The sequence below is a fragment of the Mustelus asterias genome, chromosome 13, assembly GCF_964213995.1.
Source record: "Mustelus asterias chromosome 13, sMusAst1.hap1.1, whole genome shotgun sequence".
Lineage (NCBI taxonomy): Eukaryota > Metazoa > Chordata > Chondrichthyes > Carcharhiniformes > Triakidae > Mustelus > Mustelus asterias.
This window is the reverse complement of record NC_135813.1, coordinates 90,223,322-90,243,789: the sequence shown is the minus strand read 5'-3', so window position 1 is coordinate 90,243,789 and position 20,468 is coordinate 90,223,322. Positions and strand designations below refer to the sequence as shown.

At 47.9% G+C, this 20,468-nt stretch overlaps 1 protein-coding gene across 1 annotated transcript in view; it reads left to right on the top strand.

Moving 5' to 3' along the window:
• Positions 1-20,468, top strand: part of wscd2 (WSC domain containing 2) — a 253,328-nt gene that overhangs the window by 170,873 nt on the left and 61,987 nt on the right. Inside the window, exons 4-5 of the mRNA XM_078227247.1 lie at positions 7,978-8,099; positions 17,556-17,730. Of these exons, the coding sequence (XP_078083373.1) occupies positions 7,978-8,099; positions 17,556-17,730 (297 nt within the window). The remainder of the gene's footprint in view (positions 1-7,977; positions 8,100-17,555; positions 17,731-20,468) is intronic.

Here is a 20,468-nt window from a genome sequence, read left to right as displayed (position 1 = left end):
CGCCAGGGGCCTGGGTTCAGTTCCTGGCTTGGGTCACTGTCTGCGTGGAATCTGCACGTTCTCCCCGTGTCTGCATGGGTTTCCTCCGGGTGCTTCGGTTTTTCCTCCCACAGTCTGAAGATGCGCTGGCTGGGTTGATTGACCATGCTAAATTTCCCCTTCGTGTCGAAAGATGGCAGCATGGTGGCACAGGGGCTAGCACTGCTGCCTCACAGTGCCAGAGACCCGGATTCAATTCCTGGCTTGGGTCACTGTCTGTGTGGAGTCTGCACATTCTCCCCGTGTCTGCATGGGTTTCCTCCCACAGTCCAAAAGGCATGTTGGTTAGATGCACTGGCCATGCTAAATTCTCCCTCAATTTACCCGAACAAGCGCTGGAGTGTGGCAATTAGGAGATTTTAACAGTAACTTCATTGCAGTGTTAATGTAAGCCTACTTGTGACGCTAATAAATAAACTTTAAACTTTAAATGTGTAGGTTAGTGGGGTAAATGCATGGGGTTACAGGTCAGATGCTCTATCAGAGAGTCGGTGCAGACTCGATGGGCTGAATGGCCTCCTTCTGCACTGTAGGGATTCTATGATTCTATGATTATATCCGGACGGGAGCACTGCCAATAATGCAGCAGTCCCTCGGTACTGCACTGAGTATCAGTCAAAATTACATGCTGTAGGGTGGGGACCACACCCTGCTGACCCTGAGGCAATCGTGGGACCCACAGGCGGGCGTTTAGGGAGTAAAATGGAAGCAAATCCAACCATGTACCTTGGCGGCCGAGCCACCCCACGTTTTCAAGAATTTAATCAACCAATGCTGGCCTCGAATGAATCTTTGTGTAAAGTATTGCACATGTTAATTTGTTTGCATGACACTGTCTAACTGGAATGTAATTTAATTTTGAATACCTTAGTTAAAGTAGATTGTAATGATTGTTATTTAATGCATCATTTTCAGTAATTTGCTTCTCCTCTGAGGCACACATTAGCATTTATTCACTCAGTCACCAGAATGACATGATCAGCTTCTTCAATTAATTTACAGAATATTATTATAGAATGGCTCACAGGAATAGGGAAAACATTTCAATAATGTTCCGAAACAGCTGCTGAAGACTCAAGATAGTAAAAATACTTGATTTTTGATGGCAGTAATTCCACACGTCAAATCAAGGGCAATACTCCTCCAATGCGTTTTGTATTTTTTTAAATTTAGGCAGGAAAATGTGTTTCAATGCGGCTTTTATTGGTGAACATTCTGTGCTGGATCTTAGAGATGGTGCTTGCTCTTTGTCATAGAATCCCGACAGTGCAGAAGGAGGCCATTCGGCCCATTGAGTCTCCACCCACCACTATCCCACCCAGGCCCTATTCCCGCAACCTCACTCATTTATCCTGCCAATCCCCTGACACTAGAGTCAATTTAGCACGGCCAATCCACCTTACCCGCATATCTTTCAGACTGTGGGAGGAAACCGGAGCACCCGGAGCAAATCCACGCAGACACTGGGAGGATGTGCAAACTCCACACTGACAGGTACCCAAGGCTGGAATTGAACCCGGGTCCCTGGTGCTGTGAGGCAACAGTGCTAACCACTGTGCCACCGTGCCACCTACACTGTGTCACTGTGCCGCCCACAAATCTTTCCTGATTTTCATTCCCACTGGGGAATTGGAATTGGGAGAGATGGTAAGCGGGATAGTGATTCACTGTGACCCATTTAGCCCAACTGCCCAAGATGGAACGGCATGGTTTTACAGTGGTTAGCGCTGCTGCCTCAGCACCAGGGACCCAGGTTCGATTCCCGGCTTGGGTCACTGTCTGTGTGGAATCTGCACGTTCCCCCCACTCTCTGCATGGGTTTCCTCCGGGTGCTCCGGTTTCCTCCCACAATCCAAAGATGTGCAGATGTGCTAAATTGTCCCTAAGTGTTCCAATCTTTTTAGATTAGATGGATTAGCCATGGTAAATGCGTGGAGTAACGGGGATAGGGTCGGGGAGAGGGTCTGGGTAAGATACTTTGTCAGAGAGTCGGTGCCGAGTGGTCTCCTTCTGCACTATAGAGATTCTATGATTCTATCCAAATTACATTACTCTAAATTCCACCCGCACCCTCACCCCCACGCCCCCAACTCCTAGGGTGGGATTTTACAGCCTCACTCAAGCAAGACCGGAAATTCCCACCCAAGGTCAACGGACATTTCTATTTTCTGCTCCTCATCCGCTCTGATTCCATGATGGGTGGGGCAGCAGAATTCCAGTGCTAGTCTCCCAATGTCAGCATCAAACATGGCCAGGTGGGATATTGCAGCTTTAGATTTAGGGTGAAGTTCCTCCACACTCCTCCACAATTCCCAAACTCAGGAAAGCCCCTCCTATTGAAGAGACATGACATTTTTTTTCTATTTTCTGCACTAGTTATTCTCTCTGAACGGGGTTGCCTATTAACTATGCAACATGTTTAATGAGGGGCAGTGGGATTCTCTGCATTGGCAACCTAGAATGCCTGAATTCATTCAACAAACAGGTTTTCCCTCTTTCAGTCTGGCAGAGAGGTGAACTGATTAAATATGGACATGGAAGTAATACCTGTTGGAATTGTATAAAACGCTGGTGAGGCCACAACTGAAGTATTGCGTCCAGTTCAGGTCACCATGTTGCAGGAAGGATTTAGTTGCTCTGGAGAGAGTGCAGAGGAGGTTTGCAAGAATGTTGCCAGGGCTGGAAAAGTGTAGCTCTGAGGGGAGATTGGGTAGGTTGGAGTTGGCGTTTCCAACCCCACCCACAATATTTCCCAGACAGATCCCCCCCACCCCCCCGACCCCCATCACCCCACTCCCCCCCACCCCGCCCCCGGCTCATTTCACAAATCACATTCGCGGATATTTTAGTCTGCAGTTGCTGAAAACTTGCACAAGGGGAATAACCTGTCTGCGGCATTGCTCATTACCGCAGTGCAGAGATTCCAAGAAATTCCGTGACTTAAGCCATGTAGAATAGAATAGATTGCATTGCAGAATGAGTTTAATTCGGCCCATCAAGTCTGCACCGCCTCTCTGACAGAGAATCCTAGCTAGGCCCTATCCCCCTAACCCCACACATTTACCTCACTAATCCCCCTAAACCAACACATCTTGGGACACTAAGGGTCAATTTAGCATGGCCAATCACCCTAACCTGCACATCTTTGGACTGGGGGGGGAAGCCGGAGCACCCGGAGGAAACCCATGCAGACACGGGGAGAACGTGCAAACTCCACACAGACAGTGACCCAAGGCTGGAATTGAACCCAGGTCCCCGGCATAGTGAGGCAATGGTGCTAACCACTGTGCCACCGTGCCGTGCCTCATTTCTTGGGATTTTACACTATTCTATGGACACCTTTGCCCAAAAGGTTAACGTTTGGGGCGGCACGGTGGCACAGTGGTTAGCACTGCTGCCTCACAGCGCCAGGGACCTGGGTTCGATTCCCGGCTCGGGTCGTTGTCTGCGTGGAGTTTACACACTCTCCCCGTGTCTGCGTAGGTTTCCTCCGGATGCTCCAGTTTCCTCCCACAGTCCAGAAATGTGTGGGTTAGGTTGATTGGACTTGCTAAATTGCCCCTTAGTGTCCAGGGATGTGTAGTTTAGAGGGATTAGCAGGGTAAATGTGTGGGGTTGTGGAGATAGGGCCTGGGGTGGGATTGTTGTCGATGCAGATCCGATGGGCTGAATGGCCTCCTTCTGCACTGTCGGGTTTCTGTGATTTCTATGAATGATTACCATAAGTCGCACCCCCTCATTAGAAGAGATAAACTTTGTTGAATCACTGTCATTGTCATCACTCTTTGGACCATTCCAGAGCAGCACTGGGGATGGGGCACAGCGTCAGTATCCAATCAGTTTGCTGGTTGCTGGAAGGTAGGAATTGTTCTATGAAGTTCACTGAAATCTTGATATTTAATGAAGCGAAGGGAAATGGAGACTTGCATTTATACAGCACCTTCCCACCCTCAATGCATCCAAAGCGAATGAAAAGCTGAGGAATCACATTTTCAGTGATGGGGAGTCACTGCTGTAATTCAGGCAGCTGACTCGTGCACAGCAAGCTCCCACAAACAGTATTATGTCACGTCAATTGCAGAGGCTCAATGGGGGAAGGTCGCTGTCTCTAAGACTTTTCAGGCACTGTAAACTGAGGGGAGGGGAATTGTACAGAACCCCCTCGGGCTGAATGACTCACATTGACTATACAGAGTGAATATTACATGTATCACAATTGTATTGAAGCACCTCAGAGTGCAACATTATCCATATGGACAACTTAAATACCGTTGCACCATTTAGAATGACCATTTTGAAATGTCTGCAACGTTTCTTTGATTTGATTTGATTTGATTTATTATTGTCACATGTATGGGTCACTGTCTGTGTGGAGTTTGCATGTTCTCCCCATGTCTGTGTGGGTTTCCTCCGGGTGCTCCGGTTTCCTCCCACATTCTGAAAGGCTAGTTAGGTGCATTGACCCGAGCAGGCGCTGGATTGTGGCGACTTGGGGAATTTCACAGTAACTTCATTGCAGTGTTAATGTAAGCCTTACTTGTGACAAATAATAAATAAATTTTAAACTTATGTATTAGTATACAGTGAAAAGTATTGTTGCTTGTGCCCTATACGGACAAAGCATACCGTTCATAGAGAAGGAAAGAAGAGGGTGCAGAATGTAGGGTTACAGTCTTTGCTAGAGTGTAGAGAAAGATCAACTTAATGCGAGGTAGGTCCATTCAAAAGTCTGACGGCAGCAGGGAAGAAGCTGTTCTTGAGTCGGTTGGTACGTGATTTCAGACTTTTGTATCTTTTTCCCAACGGAAGAAGGTGGAAGAGAGAATGTCTGGGGTGTGTGGGGGTCCTTAATTATGCTGGCTGCTTTGCCGAGGCAGCAGGAAGTGTAGACAGAGTCAATGGATGGGAGGCTGGTTGGTATTGAAGCAGCTCAGAGTGCAACAGGTTTGCAGAGAACCTGAACATTATTGTGCTTTGTGTGGTGGCCATTTTGCAATGTTGGTAACGTTCCTTCCGATATTTTACGAATCAAGAATATTTTTGCAAAAAACTTATATATTTGGCGAAGATCGCGCATTGAATAAAACGTGAGATCAGATGTAAGGCCCAATCTTGTCAGCTTGGACCTTATTTGCTTCTCTTACAGGGGGCCTGGTGGCACGGCAGTTAGCACTGCTGCCTCACAGTGCCAAGGACCCGGGTTCGATCCCTGGCTTGGGTGACCGTGCGGAGTCTGCACGTTCTCCCCGTGTCTGCGTGGGTTTCCTCCGGGTGCTCCGGTTTCCTCCCACAGTCCAAAAGACGTGCTGGTTAGGGTGCGTTGGCCATGCTAAATTCTCCCTCAGCGTACACGAACAGGCGCCGGAGTGTGTCGACGAGGGGATTTTCACAGTAACTTCATTGCAGTGTTAATGTAAGCCTATCTGTGACACTAATAAATAAACTTAACTTAATAACAGGCTACATGAACATACTGTTCAGCAGCAATATCCATAGCTGGGTTATGGAACCTCTTGTCATTTATCTGGGTTAAGTGGCTCATTAACTGTGTGAGAAGTGTTAAAGAGTCATTAGTGCAGGAGTATTGCGGTTTGTTGTCTGTATTTGATGAAGTCACGATCAGTGAGGGTATACATTTAAACAGCCAGCCATTTTGTTAGTGGGCTGTATATGATGATGAAAAGTGAGGAATTTAGCTGCATTTTCTACAGAGGGGAAAATGGGTGGGGGGGAGTGAGTTTTAACCTGGGTGGGAGGGGGGGGTGCTTGGGCACAGGTAGACGAGGGTTAAGTGGGCAAACATTCCAAGCATGTTGGGAATCTGGCTCCAGCTCACTGACCTCCAGACTTCACCACCAAAAGAGAAAATGCTGGAAAATCTCAGCAGGTCCGGCAGCATCTGTAAGGAGAGAAAAGCTTTGACAAAGGGTCATCTGGACTCGAAGCGTCAGCTCTTTTCTCTCCTTACAGATGCTGCCAGACCTGCTGAGATTTTCCAGCATTTTCTCTTTTGGTTTCAGATTCCAGCATCCGCAGTAATTTGCTTTTATCCAGACTGCACTAACTTTGCAAGAGGCCAGGAACCTGATACATTTGCAGGGGGTGGCCTGTCACTTTAAATATGTTAATGAGGCTGCAAGCCTGGGATTTAATCAGCTTTGCAATTTGAACCGGGGTTGGCTGTGGTGAACCGGGACTGGCTGTGGTTCCCCAGGCCTCTGGGAAACCGGCACTTACAGCATCTATCTCAATATCCCGGGGGAAGGGAAAGTAAGTGTCTTTACAGCACGTCTTGTGGGTCAGGTACAGGAGTGCTTCCTCATGAATCACCGAGCCCTTACCCTCCCCCCCTCGACCCCATCCTATCCCACTATCACCATCTCAGCATCAGCCCCTCCCCCACCCTCCCTACCTCCCATCACGCAAACCTGCTTCCCATCCATTGACTCTGTCTACACTTCCCACTGCCTTGGAAAAGCAGCCAGCTTAATCAAGGACCTCACGCACCCCGGACATTCTCTCTTCCACCTTCTTCCGTCGGGAAAAAGATCCAAAAGTCTGAGGTCACGTACCAACTGACTCAAGAACAGCTTCTTCCCTGCTGCTGTCAGACTTTTGAATGGACCCACCTTATATTAAGTTGATCTTTCTTTACACCTTATCTGTAACTGCAACACTATATTCTGCACCCTTGCTTTTCCTTCCCCCCTATGTACTCTGTGAACGGTATGCTTTGTCTGTATAACGCAAGAAACAATATTTTCACTGTGTGTTAATACATCTGACAATAATAAATCAAATCAAATCACCCACTCAAGATCAGCCCTGCCCCCCCCCCGCCCACCCTACCCTCCCCATCGCCACCGTAGCATCACCCCCTCCCCATCCCCCACCCCACCAGCACCAAGCCAATCAGTAAATAAAAATTCCCCGAGTACCTCTTGTGAAGTTCGAGCTGACAGATGGCGTTGATTGAATCTTAGAATCCCTACAGTGCAGAAGGAGGCCAGTCGGCCCATCGAGTCTGCACTCACCCCAATCCCACCCAGGCCCTATCCCCATAACCCCACATATTTACCCTGAAAATCCCCTGACACTAAGGGGCAATTTAGCATGACCAATCAACCTAACCTGCACATCTTTGGACTGTGGGTGGAAACCGGAGCACCCGGAAGGAACCCACGCAGACACGGGGAGGATGTGCAAACTCCACACAGACAGTGACCCGAGGCTGGAATTGAACCCGGGGTCCCTGGCGCTGTGAGGCAGCAGTGCTGACCACTGTGCCACCGTGCCGCCCCCTGGCTGAATACGCCGTCTGCGAAAACGAACGACATTTTATTAAAAATCCAAAGTGCGGCAGAAACTGTCGCTCCATAATTCTTCGACTTGGCTATTTCCTCACTTGTATTGGCATGTGACCAGCGGGGAATCAATAATGCTAAGAAGGGGACACTCTGCATTGTGCCCATGCTGTCAAATATCATTTCTAGTGTAATATAAATGACATAAAAGCACAAAACATGGATGTAAAAAAAAGAACAGCTAACGTCAAGAATTTTTGGACAAATGCACCACCTTGGCGTTAAGTAAAGCAACACTTTTTTTAAAAAAACTGTTGCACTTTAATCGTAATCACTTAGCTAAAACCTCAGGGCTGAAGTGTGGAGGAGTTGCATGGACAGGACCCATTGGAGAAGACACCCAACTCTCTGACTTCTCTTGCAGAGATCCATCCTTCATGTGTGCCAACCCTCTTGGCAGCATTCTTTAATTTTGCAGATGACTTATGCTGTCTCTGCTGTAAGTGCCATTCATCAAACCGTACGGCGCAAAAGGGGTAATGTGTATTCAATACTGAGAGTGCAGCGCAGTGTGTCGGAGGGAGCTGCGTGTATTATTCACCATTTATTTCCCCCTTTTGATTTCTGATTACAGATGGGAGTGCTGTGTTCCGAGGATGCTTTAAAAGGCCTGATAATATCTCCCTCGCCTTGCCGGCAGGCAGCGTCTTGTCGAACATGTCCATAGATAAGTGTGTGGATTTCTGCACTGAGAAGGTAACTAGGACAACGTTAACTGGCTTGCATTTCTGCTTTTAACATTTAAAAGAACTTTAAGCAGCCATGATTTTTCAACCCCAATAGAATTGCCAGCGTCCACTCTCATCAAAACCGACAGCAACTCCTGATAGAAATCATAGAAACCCTACAGTGCAGAAGGAGGCCATTCGGCCCATCGAGTCTACACCGACCACAATCCCACCCAGGCCCTACCTCCACATATTTACCCGCTAATCCCACTAACCTCAGGACTCTAAGGGGCAATTTTTAACCTGGCCAATCAACCTAACCCGCACATCTTTGGACTGTGGGAGGAAACCGGAGCACCCGGAGGAAACCCACGCAGACACGAGGAGAATGTGCAAACTCCACACAGACAGTGACCCGAGCCGGGAATCGAACCCGGGACCCTGGAGCTGTGAAGCAGCAGTGCTAACCACTGCGCCACCGTGCCGCCGGAATTCTACCGCCTCGCCCGCCACGGAATCAGAGCGGGCGAGGAGCGAACAACGGAAATGTCCGTTAACCTCGGCAGGAATTTCCGGTCTCGCTCGAGCGGGACTGTAAAATCCCACCCCTGGAGTCTGCACATGCACAGTTAAACTTGGAGATCCAGTTATTTTTTTTGTCAGTGATTCCTTGCTCATTCACAGGGTGCTCCCTTTCACGGCCCAGGGAAGATAATCAATTAGAAATCACTGAACTGATGAAAGCTTTGCCTCTGACATGGCATGGTGGCACAGTGGTTAGCACTGCTGCCTCACAGCACCAGGGACCCGGGTTCAATTCCTGGCTTGGATGACTGTGCGGATGTCTGCATGGATTTCCTCCGGGTGCTCCGGTTTCCTCCCACAGTCCTGAACACATACTGGTTAGCTGCATTGGCCATGCTAAATTCTCCCTCAGTGTACCTGAACAGGTGCCAGAGTGTGGCGACTGGGGGATTTTCACAGTAACTTCACTGCAATGTTAATGTCAGCCTACCTGTGACACCAACAAATGCATTTTAATCTGTTAAAAGCACCCAAAATGTGCCTATTTAAGATGAGGTTTAATTCAGTTTATAGCAGTGCATTAAGTTATAACTAAGTTAAGAACAACCTCTCTGGTCCTGAAAAACTAATTTTATATTTCCATTTCCTATTATGATAGAAATTCCATTGTTCTTCAATGTCATAAAACTATTTTTCAAAAAGTTCATTTATGTTATTTCAGCTTTTGGTGTGTATGTCACAATCTTTAGTTTGTCCTCTGTAAAAAGAATTACAAGGAGTGCAAGATAATCAATGCACCTTACTTCCTGGCTTGCTGTCTGTGAGAATTCCTCATTGCTTATCACAGCCCATGACATCACTGCTGCAGGATGCCTGAAGATCCCCTTGTCCTGCCTGTGGATTCCAATATAATGTTGTGAAGAGGGAGATAACCGCACTAGCTGATTGCCAACTCTTGGTGGGCAGTTTTCTTCAAGGACAGCAGGGGGCGACCTCACTTTGACATTGACCATAAAATTCAGGCCAATGTCACTTGGCTTGGAGTGAGAAGTCGCGGCAATCCAGATACCGTGTTGCTTACTTTCAATTCGCTGGGGGTATATTTGACATTGTGTGATAGTGTAAACCGTCCAAAAATAACAGCTCATTTTATTGAAGCCAGTGAGCATAAAATCCAAGTGGCAGAACCTATCCCATTTCTCCCCGCGTAGGAAATGCTAATATCGAGATTGCACTGCCTATCGTGAATCATAGAATCCCTACAGTGCAGGAGGAGGCCATTCGGCCCATCAGGTCTACACCAACTCTCCGACAGAGCATCCCACCCAGGCCCTAACCCCATGCATTTACCCCGCTAATCTTCCTAATCTACACATCTCGGGACACTAAGGGGCAATTGAACAAGGCCAATCCACCTAACTTGCACATCTTTGGAGTGTGGGAGGAAACCGGAGCACCCGGAGGAAACTCATGCAGACACAGGGAGAACATGCAAACACCACACAGACAGTCACACGAGGCCGGAATTGAACCCGGGTCCCTGGTGCTCTGAGGCAACAGTACTAACCACTGTGCCACCGTGCCGCCCATGCAGGTTTGTCAGTTGACGTTCGTGCAGGATGCTTTAGCAAGATGGCAAGAGGGTGACGATTACCATGTTGAACCGTATCACAGGGAGAGGCCGAACCTCAAAAAAGACAGTTGTAAGGGCCATTCTCAAACTGTGCAACCATCCCTCGGTACAGAGCTGCAAGTGCCAGCCTAGGTTTCGTGCTCACACCTCTGAAGTGAGACTTGAACCAACAACCCCCTGACTCAGGGGACAGAAGCGTCACCCACCGAGTCACGGCTGACTGCTCAATATTAACTCTTGTCGGTGATTGATCTGCAAGTCACAGCCCGTCCCGTCCCGTCACTAAATAAAACCCCTAAGCCTGTAGATGAGAGAAGCAGGGACAGGTACATGGATGGGAAAGGTTTAGAGGGAGATGAGCCAAATGCAGGCAAATGGGACTTGTTCATAGAAACATAGAAACCCTACAGTACAGAAAGAGACCATTCGGCCCATCGAGTCTGCACCGAACACGATCCCACCCAGGCCCTACCCCCATATCCCTACATATATACCCACTAATCCCTCGCATCTCAGGACACCAAGGGCAATTTTTAGCATGACCAATCAACCTAACCCGCAGATCTTTGGACTGTGGGAGGAAACCGGAGCACCCGGAGGAAACCCACGCAGACACGAGGAGAATGTGCAAACTCCACACAGACAGTGACCCAAGCCGGGAATCGAACCCAGGACCCTGGAGCTATGAAGCAGCAGTGCTAACCACTGTGCTACTGTGCCACCCCTAAGTTTAAGCCCCTCAGTTTAGAAAACCTGGACGGGTTGGGCTGGAGGGCCTGTTTCATAGAATCATAGAAATCCGAGAAGGAGGCCATTCGGCCCATCGAGTCTGTACTGACCACAGTTCCACCCAGGCCCTATTCCCATAACCCTCATTTGCCCTAGTTAATCCCCCTGCCGTTAGTATCAATTTAGCACGGCTAATCAAACTAACCTGCACATCTTTGGACTGCGGGAGGAAACCGGAGCACCCGGAGGAAACCCACGCAGACACGGGGAGAACGTGCGAACTCCACACTTTCAGTGCTGTATATCTCTAAGATTCTACGCCCCGTAGACGTTCTAGAAACCTCTGTGGCATGGATTGCAGTGGGTCAAAGAGTGAAATTAAAGTTCGAGAGAGACTTAATATGTGGTGAAGTCAGAGTGCTTTGCGAAAGAACACAAATTCTGGGATAGTTTGAGCCAATCACTCTAAGTGGATGGTGATGAAGTGCTTTTTGATTGACTCAAGGAGCCAATCAATTTAAATGGACCCTAGAATAGTGTTTTTGATTCACTCCGCTCATCGGAGAAGCTGACAGATTATTGTAGTGCTAAGCGATCACTTAAAGTGTGGCCCTTGTTATGTAGCAGACTGAAGTGTATATTATAGGTCATTTAAACTCTTCGGTTCCTGTTCTGCCATAATTTTGAAACAAGTGTCGGTGATTTGTGAGTCAAGTCACATTTCTTGGTGAAGGGAAAGAAAGCAGCTTGGTGCCTATTACTCCACACATTGTCCACTGAATCTACAGAAAGAACGGAATGAGGGTTATGCTGACAAGTCAGGTACATGGAGTTAGTTTGCCTAAAAGACAGCAGCTGAGGGGCCTGGTGGCCTTATTCCATTTCTAAAAATACTTGTGGCCTTGTTTCAAATCCGTCGGGGCTTTCCGTTCTCAGCTGGTCACATCTTTTATGGCCCTGCTTCATTCATCTCCTCAAGCTATTAGACCCCTCGCTTCAGCTGGGCAAACATTGAGACCATGTGGCGACCTCAGTTTTAAAATTCTTATCTTCGTTCCTCAATTCCCTCTATGGCCTTGTCCCCCAGCCCCCCACCAGCCACCCCCACCCCTCTCTGTATTCTCCCCCACCCTACCAAGTATCTGTCCTCCTCCAATTGGAGCCTCTTGCATCTCTCCACATTCCGTCGCCCCACACTTTTGTTTTTATTTTTCGTCGAATCCCTACAGTAGAAAAGGAGGCCATTCAGCCCATTGAGTCTGTACCGACCACAATCCCACCCACGCCCTATTCCCGCAACTCCATATATTTACCCTGCTAACCCCCTTGACACTAAGGGTCAATTGAACATGGCCAATCCACCTAAGTAAGAAGTCTCACCAAGTAAGAAGGCTGTTGTGAGACTTCTTACTGTGTTTACCCCAGTCCAACGCCAACATCTCCACATCAATTCACCGAACCCACACATCTTTGGACTGTGGGAGGAAACTGGAGCTGACACGGGGAGAACATGCAAACTCCGCACAAGACAGTGACCTGAGACCGGAATTGAAGCCGGGTCCCTGGCACTGTGAGGCAGCAGTGCTAACCACTGTGCCACCGTGTCATAAGTAAGTTTACGTTTACACTGTGAAAATCCCCTAGAGAATAGTGTAAACGATCCTCCATGTAACGGTAAATCGCACCAGATTCGTACCAGACTATAGAGGTTTCTGAGTATAATAACAATCTTACTGCCATGAATATCGCCCTCTGTTGGACAACAATGCAATGACATGATATAATTCAATGATTTGACTGATGTTCAGTGCAGTGTACCTTCAGGATACCCCGGGGGCTGTAGCATAAATCCGGACACAGACCATGATCTGATTGTGGTGCCAAGCCTGGTTTAGTGCTATGAGGCTTTACGCAAGCTAGAGAGCGGATGGTGCAGAATGGATCTATTTCCCCCCTCTCAAAAATGAAAAGTCTATTTTACTATTCTATATTGTATTGCAATGTACTCTACTTAACGAAGTGTTTAAACTTACAAATCTGGCTTCAATTCATTTCTGACCTGCAAAAGAAGACAAGTTCAGGGCAGCACAGTGGTTAGCACTGCTGCCTCACAACACCAGGGACCCGGGTTTAATTCCGGCCTTGGGTCACTGTCTGTGTGGAGTTTACGCATTTTCCTTGTGTTTGCGTGGGTTTCCTCTGGGTGCCCCGGTTTCCTCCCACAGTCCAAAGATGTGCCGGTTAGGTGGATTGGCCATGCTAAATTGGCCTTAGTGTCCCAAGATATGTAGGTTAAATGGATTGGCCATGCTAAATTGGCCCTTGGTGTCCCAGGATACATAAGTTCATAGAATCCCTTCAGTGCAGAAGGAGGCCATTCAGCCCATTGAGCCTGCACCGACCACAATCCCACCCTATTCCCGTCACCCCACATATTTACTCTGCTAATCCCCCTGACACCAGGGTTAAATTAGCCTGGCCAATTAACCTAACCTGCACACCTTTGGAGTGTGGGAGGAAACTGGAGCACCTGGGGGAAACCCATGCAGACACGGGGAGAATGTGCAAACTCCGCACAGGCAGTGACCCGAGGCCGGAATTTAGGTTAGGGGGATTAGTGGGGTAGATATGTGGGGTCATGGGATAGAGCGGGGGGTTGGGCCTTGGTGGGATGCCCTGTTGGAGAGTTGGTGCGGACTCGATGGGCTGAATGGCCTCCTTCTGCACTGTAGGGATTCTCTGCTGATTTAGATGAGTACCTGCACAATGGGATGAAAACGTGGAGCTTCTAAATGTAATGACTGCAAAGCAAGGACCATAGAATATTTGAGCACCAATTAAGAGTTGAAAAATGATGCAAGAAGGGAGAGGCCAGTCTTACCTGCAGGATAGGAAATTGGTTTATTTTTCACCCTGACAGCTGGAATGGAATTCTTTCCCAATCAGCAGGAAGAGGAGGAGGAATTTCTTTGAGATTCTCTGTTATGTTCCATTCAGCCATCCATGCAGAACAGATTTACTTGACTGGTGTCAGGGTGAGGAACTTCAGTTACGTAGAGAGACTGAAGAAATTGGAATTGTTCTTCCGAGAGCAGAGAAGATGAGAAGGAGATTAAATAGCGGGATTCAAAAGCATGAACAATTTTGGTAAGAGTCAGGAAGAGGAATATCTTGCAGCTGGTGAGTGCGTCAGTAATACAGGGCACAGATTTAAGATAGTCGGCAGGAGAAACCAGAGGGGCTGATTGATATTATTTTATGCTCAGTGTTACTCAGTGATGAGCTGGAATGCGCTGCCGGTGTGGAATTAGTTTTAATAGTATCTTTCAAAGGGAATTGGATATATACTCGGATAGGAAAAGTTTGCAGAGGTGCAGAGAAAGAGCAGAGACAGTGGGGCTCAACTGGAAAACCCTTTCAAAGAGCTGGCACAGGCACGATGGGCCAAATGGCCTCCTTCTATGCTGTAAAATTCCACAGGCGAATGCCCTCTGTTCAGGGCCCAGTTACGTAGCCAATTCAAGGCTTCTTCCTTTCTTTGGGGTGGGGGAGGGGACCCTGTACCACATGAGGTAATAAGGTGAACCCTGGCGAGCTTTGGGGGTGGAGTGGGGGAGTGGCCTTCTTTCTCGGACACTCTTTGATCCATAGAGGGGCCCCCGGCCACAGATGCTGCTCCCACAGTGCCAGCAGCCTCCAGCGACCCCCGACTCTCTCTGCGGCCTGGCTGACTGGCTTTAGTATCCCTGACCTCATGTACCTGGTTGTGAGGGAGCACTTCCTTCAATGTAGCCCCAGATGTGGCGTTACTCCCGGTGGTGTCATTGAGGCTGCCAAGTTCTGATCTACTCTTGCAGTTTTGCCCAGACAGATAGACCCTGACAACCGGGCCGTCCTATTCCAGAGGAAAGAATTACTGAAGTCTTTCACTCCACCAACCAGCCTCCTGCTTTCTCACCATTTACTCTTTGCTCCCTGCACCTCTGACCTACCGGAGAAGATGAAACATACACACTAATGCTCCCAGTGTAGATAGGAAAAGAGAGGAATTCCAATTACCGAGGCACTGAAACATCTCAGACTACCGCATATTGGGAAACAAGGCAGCTATTCTGTGTTAACAATCAGTTAGTGATCTGCTCTGATGAAGGGTTATCTTGACTCGAAACGTTGTCTCTATTCTCTCTCCACAGATGCTGTCAGACCTGCTGAGATTTTCCAGCATTTTCTGTTTTTGGTTCAGATTCCAGCACCTGCAATATTTTGCTGTTATCAAGTAAGAAGTCTCACAACGCCAGGTTAAAGTCCAACGGGTTTATTTGGAATCATGAGCTTTCAGAGCGCTGGTCCTTCCTCAGGTGAGTGGTATCACAAACATAACATATATAGGCAATTGCGTCTTTGCCTATATATGCCATGTTTGTGAACCTACCTCCACTCACCTGAGGAAGGAGCAGCGCTCTGTAAGTTCATGATTCCAAATAAACCTGTTGGACTTTAACCTGGTGTTGTGAGACTTCTTACTGTGCCCACCCCAGGCCATTGCCGGCATCTCCACCTCATTGCTTGTTATCAGTTAATGATCAGTCACTTTGCTGTCTGGTGGGATTGTTTAAGGGAATACTGTTGGGGTACTTGGGGGAACTTGCAACTTTCCCTTGATTAGTGCACGGGGCTCTTACTGACTGCCAGGCATGTTGGCCCATCATTCCCATCATGTCCACCAGACTTCTCTCTATTTAACTCTGAATACTCCAACCCAACCTTTCTCCTACTGTTTCCTAACTATCATTGTCTCTTTCTCCCACGCTCTGCCTATTTGTTTCTTCTCTATCCATTTACTGGCTAACAGTTTGCCACTGTGGCTGTGACTGAGAGACACTCTGCAATATCTGACAACAGAATACCGCTGCCTCCAAGCTGATCCAACACCAGTAACATCTTCAGATCTTAAGATATCTTTATGATGCTCTGTCAGAGCCAGTGCAGACTCGATGGGCCAAATGGCTTCCTTCTGCACTGTATGGATCTCACGTTTTAAATGCCAGTGACAGGGACATATTAGAGAGTCCGAGGGTTTTCCCTTGAGAGCAAAGAAGGGGTAGCACAGTAGCTAACATTGCTTTCCCTCAACGCCAAGGACCCAGGTTCGATTCCTAGCTTGGGTCACTGTCTGTGTGGAGTCTGCACGTTCTCCCCGTGTCTGCGTGGGTTTCCTCCCGGTGCTCCGGTTTCCTCCCACAGTCTGAAAGACGTTCTGGTTAGATGCATTGGCTAAGTTCTCCCTCAGTGTTCCTGAGCAGGTGCTGGAGCGTGGCGACGAGGGGGTTTTCACAGTAACTTCATTGCAGTGTTAATGTAAGCCATCTTGTGGCACGAATAAATATATTTTAAACTTTAAGACTTCCCAGTTCATGAAGTGTAATGCCTGATGCTAAGTAGGAAACATGGCAGCCAATTTTGCCCACGGCAAGATCTCATGAACGGCAATGAGGTACACCACAGATAGCCTGGATTTGGTGTTGGATGGGGATAAGTGTTGATCAGGACACCTCTCCACTCTAATGCTATGCGGTCTTTAATATCTGCGAGGGTGTGGGGTGCCGGATGGAGGAGGGCGGGGGGGAGGGGAGTTGCAGAAGAGGGGGGGTCTTGGTCTAACATCGCATCTGAAAGACGGCACGTCAGAAGGTGCAGCATAGGGGAGGCTATGGCCTAGTGGGATTATCGCTAGACTATTAATCCAGAAACTCAGCCAATGTCCTGAGGACCCGGGTTCGAATCCCGCCACGGCAGATGGTGGGATTTGAATTCAATAAAAAAATCTGGAATTAAGAATCTACTGATGACCATGAAACTATTGTTGATTGTCAGAAAAACCCATCTGGATCACTAATGTCCTTTAGGGAAGGAAAACTGCCACCCTCACCTGGTCTGGCCAACATGTAACTCCAGAGCCACAGCAATGTAGAATCATGTAACCCCTACAGTACAGAAGGAGGCCATTTGGCCCATCGCGCCTGTACCGACCACAATCCCACCCAGGCCCTATTCACATAACCCCACACATTTACCCTGCCAATCCCCTGACACTAGGGTCAATTTAGCATGGCCAATCCACTTAACCCGCACATCTTTGGTCTGTGGGAGGAAACCGGAGCACCCGAGGAAAGTCCATGCAGACACGGGGAGAACATGCAAACTCCACACAGACAGTGACTGAGGCCGGAATTGAACCCGGGTCCCTGGCGCTGTGAAGCACCAGTGCTAACCACTGTACCACCGTGCCGTCCCTATGTGCTTGACTCTTAAATGCCCCTCTGAAATGGCCAAGCGAGCTATTCAGTTCAGGGACAATTGGGGATGGGCAATAAATGCTGGCCCAGCCAATGATGCCCGCATCCCCTGAATGAATAAAAACATCACTAATTCACATGGTGTCCTGTGCAGGCAAGGGTTTTAAGTTTGCCTGAAAAAGGTCATGTGCCTTTCTGGTGGCTCTGGGTTCGGTCTGCGCTGTCAGGTTCAGGTGATAGCTCTTTGGTAAAGACAGTTTGATCTTGATGTAAATATGCAACGATTTGCTTCTTCTTACAGGAATATACTCTGGCTGTGCTGGCAGGAACTGCCTGCCGCTGTGGATTCCCCACCATGCACTTCACACTGCATGACCCAGAGGATGAGCAACTGTGTGCACAGAAATGCGCCGGTGAGGAGTACGAAAGCTGTGGCAATGAAGAATACTTTGTCGTTTATCAAACGCAGGTACAAGGTATGATTCACATTCTAATATTCGCTGCTTTTTAAAATGACCATGTAACAGATAAGCTGTTTGTTGGAGGGAACGAACAAACTGAGTCTTCCGAGACCATTTAGAGCTTCAACAAAAATGGCTTCATTCAGCATGCATGAGAGAGAGCAGAACTCATGGCTGTAATTCCAGCTTGTTTCCGAGCTGCTCTGCTAATCATCGGTTCTTGCATATTCTTATACTTTTTTCGCGTTACCTAGTGCTGCATTCCAGTTAGGTCATCAGAATGTTACTTTGAATTGGTCACAGTTCTGGTTTTGATCACATTATGCTGATCCATTGTCCTGTGTGCTTTAGCTTTAATCATTTTCTGGATGTATCCTGTCTACCTGTTTACAGCATCAAGCGTTGTGTTTGTCAAACCGATTTCGATGGTGTGTCAATTGTCCCCATCTCCCTGATACTTGATTAGTTTTCCAGAGGCACAATGGCTCCTCTAGATGTTGTGGAGCCTTGGTAGGATATCGATTATCTTATTGTTGCTGTAACTTTGGAAAGATCTCACCCAGGGTGTGACTGTGTTTGTGCTGTCTGGGATGTGGTAATTTGTCGTGTGTCTGCCCACAGTGAGTGTGAATACTTTAGTCAGACTGTCTGTTTAACCCTTTCCATTCATTCCTCTCCTACTGCAGCCCACACACCCTGGGTTTGCCCGACTTCACCATTGCAGTGATGATGTTGAAGGGTAAATTTTGACCAGGACAACAAGCAGAACTCCTCTGTTGTTCTTTGAGTTGAGAGGTCAGACAGGGCTTTAATTTAACACTTTGACTAAAAGATGGCACGTGCAATTTTACCGGCCGTTTCCGCCACGCTCCCGCTGCAGCGAGGTCAGACAATTTGGCACCCAGCCAAATCTCCGTTCACTGCAGCGGGATGGGAAAATCCTGTCAGTGTGAATGGTGGTAACATTCCAGTCAGCATCTCCGATATTCCAGCTTTCCCCCAATACTGGGATGCAGTGTCGGTCTGGATTACATGTTCACATTCCTGGAGTGAGACTTGGGCCCACTATCTCCTAACTCTGGAGCGAGAGTGTTACTGACCGAATGACAGCCGACAGATCATAGAATCCCCTACAGTGCAGAAAGAGGCCACTCGGCCCATTGAGTCCACGCTGATTGACTGATTCTCCAAAAGGAATTGTGACTGTGCAGTAGGTTGAGGAGCATGGGAACCGGAGTAGGACATTCAGCCCCTCAAGCGTACGTCCTCCCATGGCTGCTCTGTGGTTCAAGTCTATTCACCTGCCTTAGTTCCAGGCTCTTCAATAACCTTACCCAAGAAAACTGCAGCAACCTTGACCATGAAAAGTTCCATGGACATCCTCCACCTTTTATGGGAGAGAATTATCTTCAGAGATGTGGGCTGAAAATCTTCCATCTTGCCTGCTGCAGGAATGGTAGCGGGCGAGACATAAAATTCGGTGGACCATTTAAAGATCCGTTGAGTTTGGATGGGAATCTCCGGTCTTGGGACACAAGTGACCGGAAAATCCAACCCACGGTATAAAGTGGCATGAACTCCACTTTAACTGGGTTACGATAAATACCTTGGCAGATAAACTAACAAGAGCAGTTGATAAGGCTTATGAGGGTTACAATAATGGTGATAAATTATTTCCGTTGCTTGGTAACATGAGGGGATAAAATTAAGATAATTGCAAAAAGAATGTAAAGAGAAGTTAGAAAGAATTTCCTCAGATGGGCGTATTCCCCGCCACAAGCCATTATTGAAACAAAACCTGTAAATGATTCTAAATAGGATTAATTGCTAAAACAAGGAAGAGAAAGATTAAAGTTTATTTATTAGTGTCACAACTGGGTTACACTAACACTGCAATGAAGTTAAGGGGAGGCAATGGCCTAGTGCTATTATCGCTGGACTATTAATCCAGAAACTCAGCTAATGTTCTGGGGATCCGTGTTCGAATCCCACCACAGCAGATGATGGAATTTGAATTCAAGAAAAAATATCTGGAATTAAGAATCTACTGATGACCATGAAACCATTGTCGATTGTCGGAGAAACCCATCTGGTTCACTAATGTCCTTTAGAGAAGGAAATCTGCCGTCCTTACCTGGTCTGGCCTACGTGTGACTCCAGAGCCACAGCAATGTAGTTGACTCTCAACTGCCCTCTGAACAAGGGCAACTAGGGATGGGTAATAAATGCTGGCCAGCCAGCGATGCCCATGTCCCATGAATGAATTAAAAAAAAGTTAGAGTGAAAATTCCCTAGTCGCTGCACTTTGGCGCCTGTTCGGGTACAGTGAGGGAGAATTTAGCATGGCCAGCACGTCTTTTGGACTGTGGGAGGAAATTGGAGCACCCGGAGGAAACCCACGCAGACGTGGTGAGAACATGCAGACTCCACTCAGACAGCGACCCAAACCGGGGATCGAACCCGGGTCCCTGGCACTGTGAGGCAGCTGTGCTAACCACTGTGCCGCCGTGCCGCTGTGGGTGCAAGCAGGGTGGGGAGCAAGCAGGAGACTCTGTGGCTGGCGCAAACCGAATGGTCAAGTGGCCTGTATCGGTATACCATTCAATGATGCTGCAACCAATTAATGCCACTTGTGTTGGGCAAGGAATGCCCGTGTTTCCCAGTGATGGATTCTGCTTTGGAATCCTCTCAAGGGGGTAGGTAACTGGAAGTAAAACTCCAAAGAAAAGTAACTGAAATGTCTTCATGACTAG